Below are 24,260 nucleotides of genomic sequence, written 5' to 3'. Positions count from 1 at the left end.
TGTATTCTGACACTTAACGACATCTAGTGGCGAGTAGTGGTACTATGTACTATCTTTTTCACATACCCGCTAGGTGGCATTAGGCGTAATTAAATATTTGACATATTTATTCATGTTACAAACCTGTAGGGACTGTGAACAGCCATTACGTCCCCTAACTGGCTCTAGTAGTTATTAACATAGCATATCCAGAGCAAGATCTAATGACCGCAGTTGTTGATGCCGAAGACACCAAAAAAATACCATTAATAAAAATGCATTGGTATGATTTTCTTTACTCAATAATAATTCAAATGAAAATCCGTGATTTGTGAGTCCAAGCTGAGGATGAGTCCATTTGAATGAGTTGTAAAATGAGCAACTTTTTGCTGTTGTGACCGACTTTGAAACCGTCGCAGTTTCCGATTTTCTCACGCTTATCTTGGACACACTGCATATTTGGCAGTTTCCACAAATCACATAAAATCACGTAGTATTTTGTATAATTTGCAACAATAAATTTAAATTAGTTTTCGAGAACATTTTTACGTCAATTGAACTTTGAAAAAAATGTGGCAATGTCACAAGGGCGGATTTACGAGGGGGTAATAATATTATTGGAGTTTTTTCCAACACCAAACCGTTATTCAATCACCAAGTGATCATATTCAAGGGGAAGATTAAACTGAAGATTTCGCTAACCAAGTTAGCATCCTCAGGAGATCATTATGACTGCATTTTACTACTATGTTAGTTTTCTATATGCTAGTGGCTTTACTATCAGTTAGTAGTACCCAACTACTACCGGTTATATGTGTGATTGATGACTTATTTACTTTATAGTAATTCATGATATGCTGCAAGGACAGGTACTTGAGAGGCAGGATGCCAACTTAAATCTAATAAAATCGATATTTCAAAATTCAGATTTCAGTTTTATACTTGATAATGGGATCAAACCCGAAATCGGTCGTATAAATAAGTATAAATAAAAATGTTCCGGTGGTATTTAGACAAAAGTGTTTTTATTCATTTCATTCAAATACTACAGGTTAGTAGTACCTACCTAACTACTACCTGTTTATTAAATAAATTGATATAAAAAATGGTTTCATTTACGCCCTAAAAAGATCAAAATAAGGTTTAGATTTCATTAAACCCATACATTTTCCAATTACTTTACAAAATGTAATTGTGAATGATAAGATTTAAACAAAGTTAAAAATAAAATCAATGGAAGATAGGAGAATTTCTATGAACCTGAGTTTCCTCTTCAAAATAATAAATAGTGAGATAAACTGCCCAAAACTACTTCAACTAATAACTTTTCTTATCAATTAAAAAGATACGAGAAATCCTGACATTTTTCACATACATTTTTTCCATACCGATTCTGCTTTGAACAGTCCGATTCCTCGTATTCTGAAGCTGGGAAATCAATTTAATAATAACTTAGATCTGTTCAATGTGTAACTTCAGGTCTTTAAAATCAATTGCAAAGGCTATAGCGTTTCCGAAGCTTTTCTTTACCTCACCATTTTCTTTGTAAGTACCAGATTTGTTACATCTTTTTCCTTGTAAGTACCAGATTTGTTTCATCTTTCAATACTGTCATCCAACCTGAGACGTCCATCTTTTTTTTTAAATCACATTTTGCATATAATGAATTAAATTACAATTAACAATTCAAAAATAACTTTTCAAAACGCTTTTTCGCTGGCGCTAAATTTTTCCTTAATCTCCCTTAAGATAGGTTTGGGTTTCTCACCCAATATCGATGTGGCATTACCCCTTTGAATGGTGATACTGATTATTTGAATTAAAAATTAATAGGCTCGGTTGTCATCTGTAGAAATAATCGTTCTTCTACCAATTTCATTGAACAATTCAGAAGCATGAGATCCAAAAACACCAAAGGTTTCAATTGCAATAGGAAAGAAAAAGTAGGAACTTAGCAAAGTGTAGTATTTCCGAAATTTCGATTTTTCTGCAATCATAGCAGCTGCACCACTGGAATTAGACGTAGCAAGGTGTGAAGCTGCAATTGTATCCAAATTTCTAAATGAAGACTCATCCCTTCTGAGCACTTTCCATCATCTCAACTAACACCAAGGGGTGAACCTCTGCGGTGGCTGGAGCTCTTTTCATAACATCATTAATGGAATGATGTCTTGAAAATCTACCAGAACTAAATTTATGGAAGGGGAAAACGTTGTTGACTCAGATTTATGAATTTTTGAAAAGTGGATTCTCAAACCTTTTGTAGTTTTGAATTTCTTATTGCAAAATTGACAAAACGTATATTTTTTAGCATATCCGAACGGGTATGCAAAATTTCAAGTCCCTACTGCCAACCATTGAAGAGTTCTCTTGTTTGGAGCCAACCCTGAAGGTAGCAGCAATTTCATAGTGGACCCACTAACTGTCATCCAATGGGTGTGCAAAAATTCATGTCCCTACTGCCGACCGTTGAGGAGTTCTCTGGTTTGGAGCCAACCCTGAAGGTGGCAGCAATTCCATAGTGGATCCACTAACTGCACACCCCGATGGGTGTGCAAAATTTCATGTCCCTACTGCCGACAGTTGAGAAGTTCTCTGGTGTGGAGCCCAGTCTGAAGGTGGCAGCAATTTCACAGTGGACCAACTGCCATCCATACCCCAATGGGTGTGCAAATTTTCATGTCCCTACTGCCGACCGTTGAGGAGTTCTCTGGTTTGGAGCCAACCCTGAAGGTAGCAGCAATTTCATATTGGACCCACTAACTGTCATCCAATGGGTGTACAAAAATTCATGTCCCTACTGCCGACAGTTGAGAAGTTCTCTGGTGTGGAGCCCAGTCTGAAGGTGGCAGCAATTTCACAGTGGACCAACTGCCATCCATACCCCAATGAATATGCAAATTTTCATGTCCCTACTGCCGACCGTTGAGGAGTTTTCTGGTTTGGAGCTAACCCTGAAGGTGGCAGCAATTTCATAGTGGACCCACTGTCATCTATACCCCAATTGGTATGCAAAATTTCATGTCCCTACTGCTGACCGTTGAGTTCTCTGGTTTGGAGCCAACCCTAAAGATGACAGCAATTTCATATTGGACCCACTAACTGCTCACCCCGATGGGTGTGCAAAATTTAATGTCCCTACTGCCGACACTTGAGAAATTCTTTGGTGTGGAGCCAACTCTGAAGGTGGCAACAATTTCATGGTGGACCCACCAAGTGTCATCCATACCCCAATGGGTGTGCAAAATTTCATATCCCTTCTGCCGACCGTTGAGGAGTTTTCTGGTTTGGAGCCAACCCTGAAGATGGGAGCAATTTCATGGTGGAGCCACTAACTGTCATCCATAACCCAATGAGTGTGCAAAATTTCATGTCCCTAATGCTGACAGTTGAGAAGTTCTCTGGTATAGAGCCAACCCTAAAGCTGGGAACAATTTCATGGTGGACCCACCAACTGTCATCCATACCCCAATGGGTGTGCAAAATATTTCATTTGAACATTTAAAGTTCATTTCTTTAGATTTAAATAAAAGCTTTGAAAGCGCAAGTAGGTAGTTTAGTATAGGAACAATAATTAACAGTTAGTAGTTAGGTAATACTAACTGGTAGTAGTTAGGTACTACTAACAGGTAATAGCCAAGGCACTAGCATATGAAAACACTAGCATAGTAGTAAAATTTAGTCATACTGATGATATGTAAAATGATCAAATAAATTACACTACTCTACTCTTTCAATCATTTGATAATTTTTCTTTCTTCTTCTACCCGAAATCACTAGTGTTAGCAATAAATCAGGACCAGTTTTAGAGTAAGGAATTAATGTACTTCATTACCTAAAGACACCAACTTGGAGAATAGCATTGCAGTTCTGATATTTGGGAACAGGTTTTTTTTAACATTCAATACATTTCAAATGAGTATTCCCCCTGAAAAATACCCCCTCTCAAAATTCAGAAATCACCCCAATTCAGAAATTATCCCAGAAATCCAGAAATTACCCCCAAAATTCTGTAATTAACCCACCCTCCCCCCCCCGAAATTATTCCCAAAATCCAGAAATTACTCCCGAAATTCAGAAATAACCCACCAAAATTCAGAAATCCTCCCAATTCAGAAATTTTCCCCGATATCCAGAAATTATCCCCAAAATTCAGAAACTCGTCCTCCTCCGAAATCCAGAAATTATCCCCGAAATTCAGGAATACCCAGCGAAATTCAGAAATCCCCCAATTCAGAAAATTTTCCCGAAATCCAGAAATTAACCCCAAAATTCGTCCCCCCCGAAATCCAGAAATTAAACCCCCGAAATTCAGAAAAACCCAATTCTGAAATGATGCCCGAAATCCATAAATTACTCCCGAAATTCAGAAATGACCCATCGAAATTCAGAAATCCCCCCAATTTATGAATTTTTCCCGGAATCCAGAAATTACCCCCGAAATTCGTCCACCCCCCCCCGAAATCCACAAATTAACCCCGCCTCGAAATTCAGAAAACCCCAATTCAGAAATGATTCCCGAAATCCATAAATTACATCAGAAACCCAGAACTTACCCCCAAAATTCAGAAATTCGTCCTCCCCTGAAATCCTGAAATTACCCCCGAAATTCAGAAATGACCCACCGAAATTAAGAAATCCCCCCTTCCAGAAATTTTTCCCGAAATCCAGAAATTACCCCCGAAATTCTTTCCCCCCGAAATCCAGAAATTAACCGCCCCAAATTCAGATAACCCCAATTCATAAATGATTTCCGAAATCCATAAACTACACCCGAAATCCAGAAATTAGCCCCGTAATTCCGAAATAACCCACCGAAATTCAAAAATCCCCCCAATTCAGAAATTTTTCCCGAAATCCAGAAATTACCCCCAAAATTCTTCACCGCGAAATCCAACAATTGAATCCCCCCAAATTCAGAAATTATTCCCGAAAGTCAGAAATTACCACCGAAATTTAGAAATAACCCACCGAAATTCAGAAATCCCCGCCAATTCATAATTTTTTCCCAAATTCAGAAATTAACCCCCCCCCCCATTCAGAAATGATTTCCGAAATCCATAAACTACACCCGAAATCCAGAAATTATCCCCGTAATTCAGAAATAACCCACCGAAATTCAAAAAAACCCCAATTCAGAAATTTTCCCCGAAATTCAGAAATTACCCCCGAAATTCGTCCCCCCGAATTCCAGAAAACCCCAATCCAGAAATTACCCCCATAATTCAGAAATAACCCACCGAAATTCAGAAATTTTCCCAATTCAGAAATTTTTCCCGAAATCCAGAAATTACCCCCAGAATTCTTCCCCGCGAAATCCAGAAATTAAATCCCCCCAAATTCAGAAATGATTCCCGAAAGTCTGAAATTACCACCGAAATTTAGAAATAACCCACCGAAATTCAGAAATCCCCCCCAATTCATAAATTTTTCCCAAAATCCAGAAATTACCCCCGAAATTCTTCCCCCCCTAAATCCAGAAATTAACCCCTCCAATTCAGAAATGATTTCCGAAATTCATAAACTACACCCGAAATCCAGAAATTACCCCCGTAATTCAGAAATAACCCACCGAAATTCAGAAATCCCCCCAATTCAGAAATGTTAGCCGAAATCCAGAAATTACCTCAGAAATTCCTCCCCCCCGAATTCCAGAAAATCCCAATCCAGAAATTACACCCAAAATCACAAATAACCCATCGAATTCAGAAATTCGCCCCCCCCCCAAATCCAGAAATTAAATCCCCCCCAAATTCAGAAATGATTCCCGAAATTCAGAAATTACCACCGAAATTTAAAAATAACCCACGGAAATTCAGAAATCCCCTCAATTCATAAATTTTTCCCGAAATCCAGAAATTAACCCCTCCCCGAAATTCAGAAAACCCCAATTCAGAAATGATTTCCGAAATCCATAAACTACACCCAAAATCCAGAAATTACCCCCGTAATTCAGAAATAACCCACCGAAATTCAGAAATCCCCCCAATTCAGAAATTTTAGCCGAAATCCAGAAATTACCCCAGAAATTCCTCCCCCCCGAATTCCAGAAAATCCCAATCCAGAAATTACACCCAAAATCACAAATAACCCATCGAATTCAGAAATTCGCCCCCCCCAAATCCAGAAATTAAATCCCCCCCAAATTCAGAAATGATTCCCGAAATTCAGAAATTACCACCGAAATTTAAAAATAACCCACGGAAATTCAGAAATCCCCTCAATTCATAAATTTTTTCCGAAATCCAGAAATTTACCCCTCCCCGAAATTCAGAAAACCCCAATTCAGAAATGATTTCCGAAATCCATAAACTACACCCAAAATCCAGAAATTACCCCCGTAATTCAGAAATAACCCACCGAAATTCAGAAATCCCCCCAATTCAGAAATTTTTCCCGAAATCCAGAAATTACCCCCGAAATTCTTCCCCCCCGAATTCCAGAAAACCCCAATCCAGAAATTACACCCAAAATCCAGAAATTACCCTCGTAATTCAGAAATAACCCACCAAAATTCAGAAATCCCCCCCAATTCAGAAATTTTCTCCGAAATCCAGAAATTACCCACAAAATTCTTCACCCCCGAAATCCATAAATTAAACCCCCCCGAAATTCAGAAAAACCCAATTCAGAAATGAATCAAGAAATTACCCCCGTAATTCAGAAGTAACCCACCGAAATTCAGAAATCCCCCCAATTCAGAAATTTTTCCCGAAATCCAGAAATTACCCCCCGAAATTCCCCCCTCCCGAATTCCAGAAAACCCCAATCCAGAAATTACACCCAAAATCCAGAAATTACCCCCGTAATTCAGAAATCCCCCCAATTCAGAAATCCCCCCAATTCAGAAATGTTTCCTGAAATCCAGAAATTACCTCCGAAATTCATAAATTCGTCCCCCCCCCCCGAAATCCAGACATTAACCCTCCCGAAATTCAGAAATCCCCAATTCATAACTGATTCCCGAAATCCAGAAATTACCCCCGAAATTCAGAAATAACCGACCGAAATTCAGAAATCTCCCCAATTCAGAAATTTTCCCCAAAATCCAGAAATTACCACCGAAATTCAGAAATTCGCCCCCCCCGAAATCCAGAAATCAACCCCCCCACCGAAATTTATATATAAATCCGCCCTTGATATGGTAGCGTGGGTACTTCTGATGACTATTTTGATTGAGAATCGACTTCTGCTTTATTGCACAGATGAAAATTTCATTAGCTCTCGAATGACATAAAAAATAAAATAGAATAAAAATAAATAAATCATAGAAGAAATAAAAATAAATACATGTATCAATCCCAGTCGGAATCTGCTGAGTCAGTTGATCCATCGTCGTCGTCTTCAGAGTGTATGGCTTTACTTCGTTGTGCTATCCTCTGCTTCAGTATCTCTGCTAAATCATCGGTTGCCTTCAGCGTAGGACTAGTAACAGGCTTTATGTCACGCTCGTCGACAGGGCGTAGATTAATTCCTTTTCGTATTTCGCTCAATAAGTCATTGCGACTATCTTCTTGGATTGATTTTTTCTCCTCTACAGGCTGAAATCGAAAAATTTAGACTTTTATGTATTCCAGCAGAAGCATTCCAAAGTTTTTTGGGAAAGAAAGTTTTTGGCTTTCCCAAAAAATTAATCACTCCTAAAAATATAACCCTTTCAAATCATTCCAAAGTTATTGCGATAATCCTTATCAAACACGTTCGTGAACCGTAACACTATAATTTATGATCAAAACCCCAATTTTTATTAAATTCACCCAACATTCGGTTCTAGTAATTTGAGAATTGATGCGTAAACAGTAATTATCCCCTGAAAAAATACAACGTTGCGAAGTAAAATTGACGCTTGGCTAAGCTAAGTCTATTGCTCTGTTGTACATTACGCAAACACTTAAGGTTAGTTTGAGTTTTAAGCAGGCTTACGCAATCTTCGCTTTACAGAGAAAACGGCAAATATGGGCATTGCATAACAATTTTCTTTGCTTTTTTAAGATTTCAACCGTTGCCGATGTGCCGTCAGTCACATCTTCTTGTCCTTTTGCGAAAAGTTTGTACCACTCCTACTCAGAGTACAGTCACCGTATGCCACTGTCAACATTTCAAGTGTGTTTGGGCACCTTATTCCGGTTTTTACACAAAATTTTATGTTTTATAACTTTTTTCCACAGCAGAAAATGACCAAACACGTAATTTACCTATAGTCCGTTCATAATTTGTTGATAGGTCACTGCAAATTTGACCCTCATTAGAGAACTGAAATACAGAGAGGACAGCTAATATGATATAATAACAAAAACCAACTAAAACTGGCAGTTTAAGATGTTTTCGACTAACCCACCTTGTATCTGAAGAAATACAATACAGCTATAAAACTTTTAATCCGATTATGTAGGTATTTTGAGTGGAAATGAGTGACCAGTGTCGTAGAGTATATGATTAAAACATTAGTTACTTTAAATAAATAAATATATTAATATTCTTAAACTGTAGGTACTGTAAACTGTATTTTTATTTTAAAAAAATTTCTTTATTTTATTCAAAAATAATAAGTTACTTGCAATTTGTAAAAGATACATTTATTTAATTAATACCTATTTTTAAATGATATAAACTACGATTACTTACAAAACTATTCAAATTCAAAATAAACAGGATCATCTTCGGAATCCGAGTCGTCTTGCAGGTTAATAATTAGCGGTTGTGTCTCTACAGTCGCATCAATTATATTGTCAAGATCCCACATTTTTTGTTCTTCTTCTATTGCATGTCTTACTGCATCTCGCCAATTTTGTTCTGTAATATGATGTAAAGACTCATATAACAATTCACGTACAGCTTGTATTTTATATGACGTGTTTTTTTTAGCCACATAGCTTTTCATTTGTGCCCAAATGAGTTCAATTGGATTTAATTCGCAGTGGTAGGGTGGAAGTCTAAGGACTGTGATGTTTCGTCTTTCCGCCATTTTGTCAACTACGTATTTCTTGAACTTAGATTTGTGTTGCCGGGCAATTTTTAAAAGTTCTGCTTTAACCATTCCATCTTCGTAAGGCAGGGACTTATTCCGCAGCCGGTCAATGATATCCTGTTTCTTCCACGCAGTCGTTGGAAGTCTTTCAACTAGTCGTGAATGATAAGGGGCATTATCTAATACTATAATTGAGTTTGGTGGTATATGTTCAATCATCTGCTGAAAATACTCTTCGAAAACATCAGCTGTCATCTCCTCGTGATAGTCTTTTGTGCTTTTGGATTCAAATTCCAACAAACCATGCTTAGAAAATCCTTTTTCACTGCCAATGTGAGAAACTATTATTCTACTGCCTTTACCAGAGGGTGGGGAAATACCAGTAGACCAACCTTCCATAAAGGCTTGCCTGGAGCTTGATATATTTTTATCTGTCCAAATTTTTGTGAGAGTATGACCTGCGTTTACCCACGTTTCGTCCTGAAGGCCTTCCTTCAGCCCAAAATTTTCGTATAGATCTTAGATACTTTCTTTTCCAACATATTATCTCTTCCCGGTCAATTAAAAGTGATTTTCGGTCTGATTTCTCCCACCGGAAATTTAATTCTTTTAAAACTTGCCACAATTTGGTTCGTCCGACATGAGGCAAATCCGGGTCGTCTCTAACTTCTTGTAAAATTTTGTTTAAGTTGGGTATTTCTTTTTTGTAAAAAAATTCGTGAATGTTCCTTCGAATACCATTTTTGGCAAATTCATCAATTTCAATAGGTTTTCTCCGCCTCTTTAAGTATTCGTTTGTATTTGGGTTAGCTATACCTTTTTTTTTCTGATAGGAACCTATATATTGTTGACTCCCCTACGCCCGTCATGTTGGCACAACTCTTGATTATGTTCTGAACAGTGTTTGTGGGATTCTGAGAAACCAGAGCATCGTGAACGTTCAAAACAATAGTCTTCTCTCTTGGTGAATAGACAGACTTACTGACTGTACGCAACAGTACCGGTGTAAAACTTGATGATGTTGATGATGATGACGAAGCCATCGCAAGCAATCAAACAAAACAAGCAGGAACGAAAGGTACGTATATGTTTGTAGGAATATGAAAAAAAGTTATTCACGCACTGCACAAAATTCGCAAAATAAATATTAGAGACGTTAATTACTGCCGTAGACGCCGAAACACCAACGAGCCGTAAATTAAATGCGATTAAAAAATGTACTAAACCAAAAATTATTTTCGTTCGTAACAACTTCACCCTTTCAAGGCAAGTTTCGAATATAAACTGAAGCTTTATATTTAATGAATAAACACCTCAGGAACCTTCGCCTATGATTTTACGAGTTTTACGACCGTTTTATGACTTGGGCCCTCATTTTGTGCTATCGACAAATTATTAACGGACTATAGTAATGGGGAATGTTCTTCAGTTTGGGTTATTACAGCAAATGCAAGTTTGAACAAAATAAAGTTGAGTTCAATTCATGAGGTTTTCAAATTCACTTCGAAAAGTATTCAAATTGATGTTTCAAATGTTGGGTTTTAATTTTTAAAGGGATTTGTTCCTAACTCACATGTTGGCAACAGTGCCTAGAACTTTACCTGCCATTCCTAAAAATATTTTACCTTGCATATAATATATCAAGTTGAAATAATTTATACGAACCTAGATATTCTACTTTAAAAAAAGGAAATTATGTTTATAAATCAACAATTAAGACAAAATACAAATTATAGTTCAATACCACCTTCACAAGCCACATAAACAACAGTTGTTTTGTTTTTTATTTATATAGAGGAAGATAGGTTAGGTGCACAAAATGTCATATATCACAGAATGTCTCGGAACATAAGTAAACAGAACAGCACGCCTCTGAAACATGTCATCTTTGTTTGTCTCATACAGGTAAGATATTCATTGTCCTTTATTAGCTATAACCGATGTTGCCAAATGGTGAAATAGAAACGAATCCCTTTAAATATTGAATGCATTATTTCATTCCTCTTTTTTAAGTACATATTTAAAAAAAAAATTAAAGAAAAAGGTTGAAAAGATAAGTTTAAAATCCGTTGTTTTGGAGCTCTTTTATGAAAACTACTTGATTTTCGTCAGGAGGAACATTCCCCATTGCACAAATAAATTTAATGCAAAGAGCAACAGACTGTTGGTTGCCACTGGAAGCTACAGCATTCTGGAAATTACCTCTGACTTTATACCTCCAACTGTCAACTACGAACTGCCTTATAAAGTACTGTTACGTCGCGCGCCGAAGCAAGTGTCTACGCCTATGGGAATTACCCGCCGCTGAGAAAGTAAACACGCAGCGAACATCCATCGAAGGAACCGGAATAATGTGGAACACATAGCGAAGATTGCGGAACGAATCGAGGAAAGTAGAGTGTTCGAGATACTAAACTAGAGGTATATAAGGCAGCCGACAGGCAAACACGGCTAGCCTGAAATTAGAGCGCGGAAATTTGAATGCAAAAGCGAGGAAGACGTTATAGTGTGAACTGAACTATTGTGATTAGTAAAAGTGTAAATTGTGTAGATGAATAAAGTTATTCAGTTCGAATAAGTGTATCACTGGTTTATTAGTTATTTATTATCCACCCACGCAAAAGAGAATTTAATAAAACGCAAAGACGTAACAGTACTGTTCCCAAGTAGAGAAGGCTGGATCCTGCGGGAGAAGGAAATATTAGGAGCGAATAATTGTTGGTTTACAGATGCACCAGAACCTTCAGGTTAAATACAGTATATTCTATACTGTGTTTAACTTTATAGATATGTATATATATATATATATATATATATGTGTGTATATATGTGTATATATGTATATATGTATGTGTATATATATGTATATGTATATATATATATATATACATATACATACATAAACAGAAGTTAATATCGGACATAGCACTCAAGAAAGTGGCAAACCATAGACACGTGTTTCGGGCTTTTGGCCCATCATCAGTATGGTGCAGCCAAGTGTAAGGATGGGCAACACTTGGTTACCAAAAGATAGAAATACAATATCAAGACACTCAATAACTTTCATATTCGTATAATTTCCTGGACCCGGATGTCACGCAGGTAGCTATAGCTGCCTCCGTGGTGATTTTGATAGTTTTCTTGTAAACACAAGATCTATCTACTGAAACCACAAATGTGCAGTTGGCTCCTGCTGGTGGCTCCGTGCATTTGTATTTCTATCTTTTGGTAACCAAGTGTTGCCCATCCTTACACTTGGCTGCACCATACTGATGATGGGCCGCCCGAAACACGTGTCTATGGTTTGCCACTTTCTTGAGTGCTATGTCCGATATTAACTTCTGTTTCTATATCAAGACACTCAATAACTTTCATATTCGTATATATATATATATATATATATATAATATATATATATATATATATATATATATATATATATATGAAATCTAGAAAGGTTAATGCAGTCAAGCTGCTGGAAAATAATTCCATGAATATCAAAAAATAAATAGATAAGTACTTTTTGATCATTCCCATATTGATTTCAATTTAAGAGCCACCGGTATACAGCTGTTTCAGCCTATTGGGCATCGTCAGTACCGGGCAGGCGGTCCTCGATTGAAGACGAAATGAGAAAAACCAAGAAAGTACTTGATAAAAATAGCTGCGTAAACGCAAGCGAAACATAAGTGGAACCACCTATTGGTGTGACACCCAAGTCAACTTGCCACTTGGGTGTCACACCAATAGGTGGTTCCACTTATGTTTCGCTTGCGTTTACGCAGCTATTTTTATCAAGTACTTTTTTGGTTTTTCTCATTTTGTCTTCAATCGAGGACCGCCTGCCCGGTACTGACGATGCCCAATAGGCTGAAACAGCTGTCTACCGGTGGCTCTTAAATTGAAATCAATATGGGAATGATCAAAAAGTACTTATCTATTTATTTTTTTATATATATATATATATATATATATATATATATATATATATATATACATCGGAAAAGTCTAGGGATATTTTTATAACATACTGAATATCATAAAAATAAATGCATGAGGTCGTTTAATTTCGATTAAATTGGAACACTCGACCACCCTGTAGATTTCTATGGATTGAACAAATCCTGCAAAAACGGTAACTAATCTTTTATCAAGTTTTTTACAAACTATAGGTTTTCGGCTCAAATGAATAATCTGAAAGTGTCGAGTTTGTACATTCTATGCAGTTCTTGCTCAGCAATTAAATTGGAAATATTGTGCTTTAACATGGAAAGCCATCACTTACCATTGGCTGAGATGAATAGAGCTGTAGGGCTTTTTCAAGGTGGCATGCGACAAAATGATGTAGCTCTTCGTTTGGGGGTCTCCCAAAGTGTTATCAGTCGATTGTGGCGGCGTTTCCGTGAAACTGGCAGTCCAGCCGAACAACATCCAGGGCGAGGACGCGCTACAACTGCAGTTCAAGACCGATTTTTGGTCTTGACCGCAAGAAGACAACCGACAATCACAGCACCTGAGTTGGTTAACGTGTTGCAGCAGACGCACCAGGTAACCATTGGTCGTGATACTGTCAGAAATCGACTGCATGAAGCAGATCTCCACAACAGAAGGCCACGTAGATGTCCACCTTTGTCGAGAAGCAATCGCGGTAGAAGATTAGAGTGGTGTCAAGAATATCAAAACTGGGATGCAAATGATTGGGCCACAGTTTTGTTTACAGACGAATCCAGATTTGGATTTCATCCAGATTCTCGTCGAGTAAGACTGTGGAGACGACCTGAAAATAATGAACATTCGAGACACGTCCAGGAAGTCCACACGTACAGAGGTGGTACAGTAATGCTATGGGGCGGAATCATGATCGGCGGCAGAACCGATCTCGTTTTTCCAAATCGCTCCCTCACAGCTCGACAGTACCTCGACACCATTCTTCTACCTATCGTCCGTACGTTTGCTGGTGCTGTTGGTGAAAACTTCCACCTAATGCACGATAATGCTCGTCCACATGTCGCGCGTCTAGTGACTGACTGGCTCACCAACGAAGAAGTTGATGTATTGCCATGGCCAGCACAATCACCGGACCTGAATCCCATCGAGCATGTGTGGGACATGCTTCAACGAAGAATTACTCCGGATATGGGGAACATTCACACAACGTTTCAATTGAGAGAGCTTTTAATCGCTGAATGGGTAAATGTACCTCAACAAGACATTGACAATCTCATTTTGTCGATGCACGATAGATGTAGGGCCGTAATAAACCAGCGCGGAGGCCATACTTTGTACTGATTCCAATTTTTTTTGTATTATGATTTTTTTTTCGGGGTGCCAAAGAAGAGCCATATTTTTTTTTAGTTTTGCTTATATGCGCACTCAGTATTTTTGACCATTTAATAAATTTTGTTGTAAGTTACATTCGTTTAATAATCACCCGTCAACTTTTTTTTCCCTAAAGCGATCTAAAAAAAAAATTTGCCATTTTTAAAAATATCCCTAGACTTTTCCGATGTGTGTGTGTGTATATATATATATATATATATATATATATATATATATATATATATATATATATATACACAGTGTAAAATAAGTATGTTAACTATTTTATTTTGTGTAAATTAGGATTGTCATCCTTAAATGAATAAATCAAAAAAAAATCAAAACACTGGCGGAAGGACTTCGGTTGATAGCCAGTTGAGCAAAATTGTAATTTTGTTCAATAAATTACAATTATTATTATTATGTGTTAGTTAATACTATGCACTAGAAATGTATGTGATTACCTTCAGTGTCGTTCCTTCTCTTATGCTCTGCATCAGTTCTGAACTCAGATCTGAACTATTTACTTTAGGTGATTGAGACGCAGCAGTTGAAGTTGGTGGGGGTATTACATTCAGGCCCCTCTCATTTTTTTCCGAGCTATCCGATGAAAGTAGGGGTGGAGGAGGTGGCGGCGGCGGCGGTGGCGGCGGCGGTGGAGTAGAAGGCGCGCTTCCTGGAAGAGGAGCAGGTTTTTTGGGAGGGGCAATGCTCATCTTCGGTTTGTGGGGGGTAACGTTTCCGTTGTTGGACTTGATTGGTACAGGTGGTGGCGGGGCATTTCTGAAGTGTGGTGGTCTCGAAGCTGGTGCTCTTGGAGGAACTGTTGGAGGGTCGCCATCTGCTTTTTTGGTTTCTTGTACGAGTGCCTCGCGTACACCGTTGCGGTTAATGAAGTCGTAGATATAATCTCGAGTGCTCTTATCTTGAAGCTGTTTCTCAGAAACTCCAGCCTGGAATATTTATAATACATTCACATTCAAGGACAAAACCTTGAAATATAATAATAGTAATAATATTAATAATGAAACTTTGTTTCCCGTTGACAGTTACATGTATAGGAATTGCCAAGCCAGGGTTATTAAAATTATTAAAGAGAAAATAAAATAATAAATATAAAATAAGACAGTCACATAACTAACAGCCACAGAGTGGAAAAAAAGTATTGATAGGAAAGAATATATTGTTGCTATATTTCTAGATTTCAAGCGTGCCTTTGAAACAATTAATAGGAAAACTTTAACCAATAAACTGAAGTATTATGGTGTAACTGGAAAAGCTTTAAACTGGTTAGACAGTTATCTTCAGCAAAGAAGTCAAAGGACTAAAATTTGTGATGTAATGTCAGATCAAATTATAAATGACATAGGTGTACCACAAGGTAGTGTTTTGGGACCACTGCTATTCATTATTTATATAAATGATATCAACTATGTACCTGGTTCACACCATATTAATTTATTTGCTAATGATACCCTTGTATATACAAAAAACTATGATTTAAAAGAAGCTGTACAAAATATCAATATATATTTAAAGAACATTGAATTATATCTACAAGTGAACAAACTCAAATTGAATATCAATAAATCTAAGGCAATGTTTGTTACAGCAAATCCGAATCAAAAAAAGATTGATACTAACGACGTTAATATCAGCATATTCAATAATCAACTCACAATTGTAAATGAAATTAAGTACCTAGGATTCATTATAGACCATCAATTAAATTTGAAAAAGCATGCCGAATATACCATTAGAAAGATATGTAAGAAAATGTATTTTTTCTCTAGAATTTCAAAATCTTCATCAACCTTTGCTAGACTAACATGTTACAACTACATAATAAGGCCACACTTTGACTACTGTGCCACACTGATGTATCTATTCAACCAAAATCAAATGGGACAGTTATCTGTTATTAGTTAAAACTTGACGAAAAGTTTTCATTGGACCTTTCTTATATTCATACAAAAATAATGTTACCTTTTTGAAAAACTTCCTCAATTGTTCATCTTCAGTATCGATATCGAATCCCGACGTTGAATTCCAGCCAACATGTGATATGTGTTTAAAGTCTCTCGGTATTCCAATGTCAGCCTTGGTAATATTCCTCTTTCGCTTGGCTTGTTTCTCAGCAGAGTCCATCGATTTGTTATATCCATGAAGTTGAACGTGAGTGGTAGGAGGAGGAAGTGTTTGACTCTGACTCACTTGTCTCAACCTTTTTTCCTCTCTCCGTTTTCTCGCTTGAATTTTTTGATTAACTACTATCCTAAGATCACGGGCTTCTTCAATACTAGCAAAATTGAATGCCACCATGTAGTCCTCAGCTTCAAACATGTGAAAATATGGAGTAGCTTCAATGTAATCCATGTTATTGTACATTTCTTGTTCCCACACTTTCATACTCCTTTGAAGACAGAATAAGCGAAAGAAAAAATTTTTCTTGACGTTGTCTTTTACAAAACAAAGAACACCTGAAAAAAAGAAAAAAATGAAAACGCAAATAAATTTAAACCCAAAAAATGGACCCTAAAAAAATAGAACCCAAAAAAATTGGAACCCAAAAATTGGAACCCCTCAAATTGGTACCCAAAAAATTGGAACCCAAAGTATTGGAACCCAAAAAATGGAACCCCCAAAAATGGAACCCCCAAAAAATGGAACCCAACAAAAACCCAAAAGAATAGATCTGAAAGTTGGTTACCGCTCTGTTGAACCATCTTTTAGTACTGTTCAAAGGGTATAATAGACCTCGTTCTGTTGAACAATAGGAATGTTGATTTTACCTTTTTTTTAATTTTTCATTTCTAATCAGACAACAAAATTGTGTAGAAAACTACAATACAAAATTTATTTATTTATTTATTTATTTATATACACGGGCAAGCCGTTATATGAATAATTAAATCTGTGAAAAGAAACGTAAAACGTTTGCACCTGTCTAGTTGAACGACTGGGGACATGTAAAGATATTTTGGAGAGAATCTCGGGACTGATACTCAGTCCGTTGATAATTTTGAATAGAAGTATTAAATCTCTATGTTTTCTGCCAGCCTCAAGAGAAGGTATGTTTAAAATGCATTCCAATGCAGTATAGTCATAGTATACACGCATCTTGAAGACAATATATCGCAGGAAATTGTGCTGTAGGGCCTCGAGGTTCACTTTTTGTGTAACATAATGAGGGGACCAAACTGTTGAACAATAATCGAGATGAGATCTAACCAGGGAAAGATAAATAGATTTAATAGCAGTGATGTTGATGAAATCACGAGTGGTTCTCTTTATAAAGCCAAGCATCTTCATAGATTTTTGAATTACAGCGGAAATGTGTGATTTATAGCTAAGTATGGAGTCTAGGATCTCACCTAGATCTTTGTTTTCAATAGCAGAAGGTAAGGTCCCATTATTTATACTGTGTTTGAAGAATTTGGCATTTGGATGTGTTCAAACACCAACCATTTTGCGAACACCAGTTAGATAGTCAAGCTATATTGTTTTGTAGACACAATGTATCAGCTTCACTTTTAATTATTTTGAAACTTTTTAAATCGTCGACAAATAGCAAAGCTTCGCTTTCATGGAGCTGATTAGATCGTTGATAGAAAGGTTAAACAACAGCGGTCCCAAATGTGAACCTTGTGGAATGATTTTTGAACACGGAGGTGGAAGGTGGTTGTATATATTTGGACCAATATATTCTGGTCCACACAAAGTTACTTTGAATCCAGCTAATGGCAAATGAAAATGGTTCTTGGTTCTATTATCATGTTGATGATGTTTTAGATTTGTTGTAAAAGTTGATTTCATTAAGCTTACATTTCGAGTTTGAGCTATATGGAAATTGTTCACGTTCCTTGTAGGATAAGCATGGATCTCATTATTATATGTAATTAATGAACTAAGATAAGCTGGGACTAACGTTTTTGTTATTTTATAAATGAACACCATTGTCAAGAAAAACAGGCATTCATTTACATTATACCAGTTCAAAGTTCTCAGCATCAGATCAATTGGAACATATTCATTGCATTGCAGAATGATTCTCAAACCCCTATTTTGAAGTTTTTGTAAAGTCATTAAACAGTTTTTGTCCAACAAGTACAGTAAGCTAGCACAATAGTCGAAGTGGGGTTGTATTATCATCCTATAAATGGTAATTTTGGAAAAGAGAGACATGTTATGGGATACTCTAGATAGAAAGAATCGCTTTTTTGATATTTTTTTACACATACAATCGCTGTGACTTTTAAAACTTAGTTTATCATCCATCATAAAACCTAGACATTCAAATTCTCTAACCCATTCCAGATTTTCACCTTCTATTTTTATGTGTAAATGATAGTAGTTTACGTTTTTTAATTTGTATATTGTACTCATGATCACTGCCTTTATTTTCTTTGAATTTAATTTCATCTTATTAGTTTTCAAAAATGATTCAAAAGAGTTTAAAACATGGTTTAGTCTTGTTAGTGTTTCACCTAAATCAATACCATAATATGCTACTAAAGTATTGTCTATTGTCCCCAAAAAGGTTAAGGAAATCATAGCCTTTTACTAAATTGATATCATTCAGGTAAATAATGAATAGGAGAGGCCCTAAAACACTGCCCTGGGGCACCCCCATATCATTAGCCCAATTACTAGAAAACGCTTTCTATATTTTACATTTCGGCGACCTATGGCTTAGACGTACGTACAAGAGAAACGTTAATAAAAACAGGTATATATGGCACTTTTTTTTTTAATGACTGTCTTATTTCTATGAAGATTGATCACACTGAGGTACATTTATTATCTGATTAAATATGTTGAATATAAATAGTACATCATTCAAGCCTCGATGATCCGACAGGGTTGGCATGTCAAAATGTTCTAGTTGAGTCCAATAGGAGATCATAGAGGGAGACTCTTTATTTTTTTTTAAGTTGGTGTACCTAAGACATTTCTTCTGTATGTTTTCTATTATCTCTGAATGAAATGCTGTTTGCGGATTCCAGATTGTTGAAGCGTATTCGAGCTTTGATCTGACAAAGGCATTGAATAGAAGAATTCCTAGTTCCCATTTGAAATTCCTGGCGTTTCTTAACACAAAACCAAGCTTTCTGTTTGCATCACAAAAAATACTTTCCTTCAATTACTCAATTTATTTGTGAAAATATTAGCTTTCTTTAAATGGCATTAAGTCTGAGCGCTCTGGAATCTTGGTACTTAGTACCTAATTCTAATGGTGAAAGTTGATTTACTACGGCAAAATTATTTTATTGATAGTGATAGATATAATATATTGAGCTTTGAATATTTTGTTTACTGTAGATGTTTTATATTGAACTATACAATTGAATGAAAGAACTTTACCTGTCGAAGATTTTATCCAGTGGGAATGATTGGGAGGTTGTGTTTGAAACAGTTGGACAACTGTTGAGCAAAGGGATTGGCATCGACTTCCAAGCAATTTACATACTTGTAGGTTTTCTTCATTGGACAGAAGGCCACAGAAAGTATTTTCGACTACCACAGGAGGCATTTTTCTAGATGTGGATAATTTGCATTGGATGAAAATAAAACTAATAAAACTGATAAAAATGAACGATAAAGCATCAAATAAAAAGATTGTTGAATCATAGGAAAAAACCTAGATTCTAAATAACCTCTTGCCTACTTCTTCTTCTCCTTCTTTTTTGCATTATTTTTATTGTATTTTAGAAGACCACTGTCGCAAGATGGCAGTGTTTACGAAATATCAAATTGGTTAATATAACGAAAATTTCCTCAAAATCCGTGTAGTGATTGTATTGTTAATGAAAATAAACCTTTATTCAAAAGATATTGTTGGATCTGAAGTGAAAAACGAAGAAGTTTCCAGAGTTGAAACATATGATGTTTGTTTAAGCTTTTCGTTGAAACACGTGATGTTTGTGTGAGATAGAGATTTGGTCTACAAAGCTTTTTGTTGAAATCCACTCTTCACAAAGTGAAATTACACTAATTGAATCATGCCATTTTCTGCCTATGACTGAACTTAACAAAAAATCAGACGAATTCTCAAATTCAACAGAAAATTTTTGCTTGATGGCTTCAACCAATAAAAGCGCACCACTGTTTCGAATACATATTTTCTCTGTCGTGTAATTTAATGTTTATATAAGATTTTCCATTAAGTGCTTTCTATCTAAAAAAAGTAATTAAAACTAAGTGGGCGTGAGATATTATCGAAATATTGTATTGGTTTGAAAGGCCTATTGATGCCATTATGTGTGGAATATAACATCGTCCAAATATTCGCCGTGGCTTCTCTGACCAAGCTTATCCTCAGTTCAATCAGATTGGAGCCTAGCTCCCTCACCCTTGTACCTGAAGGGTGACTCGCCAAAGCTTGTCATCATCAGGCTCAAAGGAATCCAAGAGATCCTCCCACCTTTCGTTTCAGGAATCAATGATGGCCTGTTTGACTTGATTGGCCATCCTACTTGCCGCAATTTCATCTCCTGGGAAAAGGGTTCGTTGATAGAGCCTTCTCTAGCGATTTCTCTCTCGTATCAAGGCCGCGTCGAGTTTGTCGAGAGAGGGAAGTGCCTCAGGAGGGGCGCGCATCTCTCCGAACTGGGTTGTGAAGATATCCCAATCAGTCGAAGATCTCATACGATAATCAAGAGGAGGATGATCATCGCCCAGTACCAGAATAACTGGTATCAGAATCCAATTCCGACAGCACGTAAATTTCGCTAATCAGAGAGACGTTTCTGAGAAGCGCGATGTCTAGTACGTCAGGCCTAGTCTGCCCGCGATAGTACGTAGGTTCATCCGGACCCAGCACAAGATATTCATGTCTCTCAACATGCGCATAGAGCGTTTGGCCATTTCGATTTATGACTCTGCTCCACAGTCTGTACTTGGCGTTGAAGTCACCAGCAGCAAATGTCGAAATGTTGCTTCCCATCAGCAGTTCTTCCAGTGATTCTGGGAGCTAATGATTGTTCGGAGGGTTATAAACCGAGATTATTCTGTGACAACCCTTGCTCAGTCAAAATTCGACCCCCACGGCCTTAGTTCCGTGTAATCGGACACTGTCACACACACTGAAGGGATCAGTTAACAAAGATGCCAACTCCTCCTCCACCACGTCCAAAACGTTATCTATGAAAGAATCTGTAATTTGGAATGACCGGCTTCTCTGCATGGAGCGTATCCGAAACGTCCAATTTTCTATGGACCGATGGTTTTGAGGACCGCTGTGGTTTGTGGTTTATTCGCATACACCTGCGACCTAAGAAAACCCCACAAGAAAAAGTCTAACGGGGTCAAATCGCACGATCTCGGTGGCCAGTTCACATCACCTCCACGAGAAATGACCGTGCGCGTCCTGTTGAAACCACATGTCTTTGATGTCCAGATAATCCAATTCAGGACAGAAATGGGCCTCGTCGCTAAAGATGATTTTTCAATAAAAATTAGAGTCAATTGCCAACTCTTTCAGGTCCCATTCAGCGAACACACTTGGAGTGAGTCAATCCTGGAAGATTTTGCCAGAAGTTAATAAATCTTTTTGCCAAGCAGGTGTTCAATGTTTGTTTGGCAAAGCCTACAGCCCGAAACGATGCCAATGACAGGTTCTGATACAATGAAGCTGCTTGTAGCACCCTACTTTGCAAGGGAGTCAGTTGTATAATTCCCTAGGCAGGTCGTGGGTCTGAGACTGAAAATACCTGCAACAGAACCTGAAGGTGTTTTTTATCCATCTGTGAATATCCGATGTGGCATGAACTGTGTGGTGTGTCCAGATCATCCAATTCAGGACAGAAACAAGTTGGTAATCATCGCCGTTGACAGTGATAGCCTGGCTAACATTCATTCTCAAAGAAATATGGACTGATGACTTTTTAGGGATGCATTGGACGCTCTTGGATCTCATGTGGATTGGTATCGTCCCGAATTCGACAATTTTGTTTGTGCATACGTCTCTGAAAATGATTTTTCGATGAAAAAATGCCAAATGCTTCAGAGGCCATACAGAAAACACACGTCGTTATCTATGGTCGTTTACCTGGCCCAAGTCACGACGCAAAATTCGCCAAGTTGTGGTCTGTGAAAAGTCGAGTTCTTGTGAGCGACGCGAAATCGACTACCACGGATTCTCCTGCACACTCTCACAGATAGGGGCGATGTTTTTGACAGATCTTGCGTTTAGTTGACGTACGGATGTTGATCGATCGTTTACTGAACTAAATGGGTGAAGCGTGCGGTACGTTGCCCGAATGGAACACCCATTTTGATAAAACAATTTTATTATTTGCACGTTTTGTTGATTGCTATATCCGTGCATGGTGATATAGCAAACCAGACTGAATAAATGACAACTAATTTGACAGATGTAGTTTCAACAAGATGGCCGTTGTCAATTGTCAAGGTTCGGAAGTCACTGTTGGAGGACCCCATATGGAAATAATTGCTTGTGTAAGGTCTTTTTCTTCCAGTTTGTGTCTGAAAGTTACTTTTTTGCATGATCTACACTTCTTTGTAAAGAGTTCATTCTGAAATTAACTGCTTCCTTCCTTTCTTTGAAATATTTTCACATTTCTTGTATAAAAATGGAGTATAGGCAGCCAAAACCTTTCCCAGAAATCAATCTCTCCTGAAAATATTCTCCTTTCAATTTAAATAATATTAATTACTTGAAAACAATATGGTTACAGTGTACTAGTTCTAGTTTCCTCTTCGAAAATAATTTTATCTCTTGGCTTTCATCAATGACACACTGGACATTTGACACAATCGTCTAATGTCAAAAATAATTGACAGTTATTCTCACCGAGGTAACCTCTAACGTTATTCTCGACAATTATATACCTATGTTAACTCCAACAGGAAATTCAGAAACTATCTGGATCCTAATACTCCCAGTGAATATACATGGGTTCTGCTTTAAAACTTATTGATTTTTTTACACTTAACTTTCAGACGTCAAACTGACCATTTCTAAATAACTTTATAAAACTCTGGTTAGTAGCGGTCAAGAAACAAATATTTTGGAACATAACTAAATTTTAATCACTGACAGATTTTAAATATTTCAATTGACAGATTTTGTAAAGTAGTAAATGTCAGATTTAAAAAAGAGAATCACTTGACAGATTTTTTAAATTTTTTCGTTGTCGCTAATACGCCGTCGTAAGATTACTCTCCTTTATATCTATCTTCAATAATCTTGATGAAAGAATGAGAAGGGAGAGTATATTGATTCACATATCACATCCCACCATAAAACAAATTACGAGACACGGAACACGTAAAGAGTACTCCTGCTGTAAGATGAGTTGCATACTTCGGGGCAAAATTTTTGTTGAAAATATGATTTTTATTGACATTTTCCCGGGATTTTTAGGTCATTCAGCCAGTTAAGTGAATGATCGGAGGATCTGCAGTACCAAAAGATTGGGTGACTTGAGAGTTTGAGAGTCACGTGAGTTTGATTTGTTGATAAAATTGTTCATACAGAGTGTTGCACGGAGTGTTGCTTGTAATTGGGAGTGGCTGTTATCGAGCGCCCGTAACCCACAAATACTTTGAAAGGTTAAGAGAAAAGTGACAAGAGTTATTATTGTTGGCTGTCACAACTGAACGTCCTGAACCATAAATGATTCAGTCTTGAGGACTTGAAGTGTGAAAAAATTCCTTCAAAGACAAGAAACATTTTCATAAACACCGAGCTATTTATATTGCTTACTCTAATTGACTTGCCGTTTATATTTATTGTGTTTATTTCAAAGTAAAGTTGGTCGTTTGCTTGAAATTCGCGAACAGTTGTCGAAAAACAACCTAGTGAAGTGCGTGAACGGTCGGTTTTCGGATCGGGAAGAGAAAGACGACCAAGCTTATCGATTGTAATATTTACAATTCACACAAAGCCCTCAATGTTCCAATTAGAAAAAAGTATTTCAGGCTACTATTAAAACCTCAAATAAATGTAAGTATTTATATGGAATTCATC

At 37.0% G+C, this 24,260-nt stretch overlaps 2 protein-coding genes across 6 annotated transcripts in view; one reads left to right on the top strand and one right to left on the bottom strand.

Annotated features, from left to right (window-relative positions):
- Nucleotides 1-259: 259 nt before the first annotated feature.
- On the bottom strand, nucleotides 260-19,935 carry WASp (WASP actin nucleation promoting factor). Its single transcript, XM_023162497.2, has 4 exons — nucleotides 19,631-19,935; nucleotides 16,253-16,746; nucleotides 14,731-15,219; nucleotides 260-7,520 (listed from the first exon to the last, which is right to left on the bottom strand). Exons 1-4 carry the CDS (start codon nucleotides 19,797-19,799, stop codon nucleotides 7,275-7,277), a joined length of 1,398 nt encoding a protein of 465 aa, XP_023018265.2. The 5' UTR covers nucleotides 19,800-19,935; the 3' UTR covers nucleotides 260-7,274.
- A 3,678-nt stretch (nucleotides 19,936-23,613) lies between these two features.
- sky (GTPase-activating protein skywalker) overlaps nucleotides 23,614-24,260 on the top strand; it is a 122,552-nt gene continuing 121,905 nt past the window's right edge. For 2 of the 5 annotated variants that reach the window (XM_074185358.1, XM_074185361.1), the window contains exon 1: nucleotides 23,742-24,236. The gene's annotated coding sequence lies outside the window, so the exon portion shown is untranslated. The other 3 variants (XM_074185359.1, XM_074185360.1, XM_074185362.1) reach the window with 3 other exon arrangements.

Source organism: Leptinotarsa decemlineata, unplaced genomic scaffold, assembly GCF_025532065.1.
Source record: "Leptinotarsa decemlineata unplaced genomic scaffold, Ldec_3_MD MMD2_tig00026374_RagTag_RagTag, whole genome shotgun sequence".
NCBI classification, from domain to species: Eukaryota; Metazoa; Arthropoda; class Insecta; order Coleoptera; family Chrysomelidae; genus Leptinotarsa; species Leptinotarsa decemlineata.
This window is presented reverse-complemented; position numbering and strand designations above follow the sequence as displayed.

Coding starts and splice junctions, on each gene's coding strand:
- WASp (XM_023162497.2), bottom strand. CDS start 19,799: ATGCCTCCTGTGGTAGTCGAAAATACTTTCTGTGGCCTTCTGTCCAAT. Junction 15,220..16,252: donor TGAGGAAGTTTTTCAAAAAG/GTAACATTATTT, acceptor TAAATATTCCAG/GCTGGAGTTTCTGAGAAACA. Junction 7,521..14,730: donor GAGAAGGAACGACACTGAAG/GTAATCACATAC, acceptor TTTCGATTTCAG/CCTGTAGAGGAGAAAAAATC.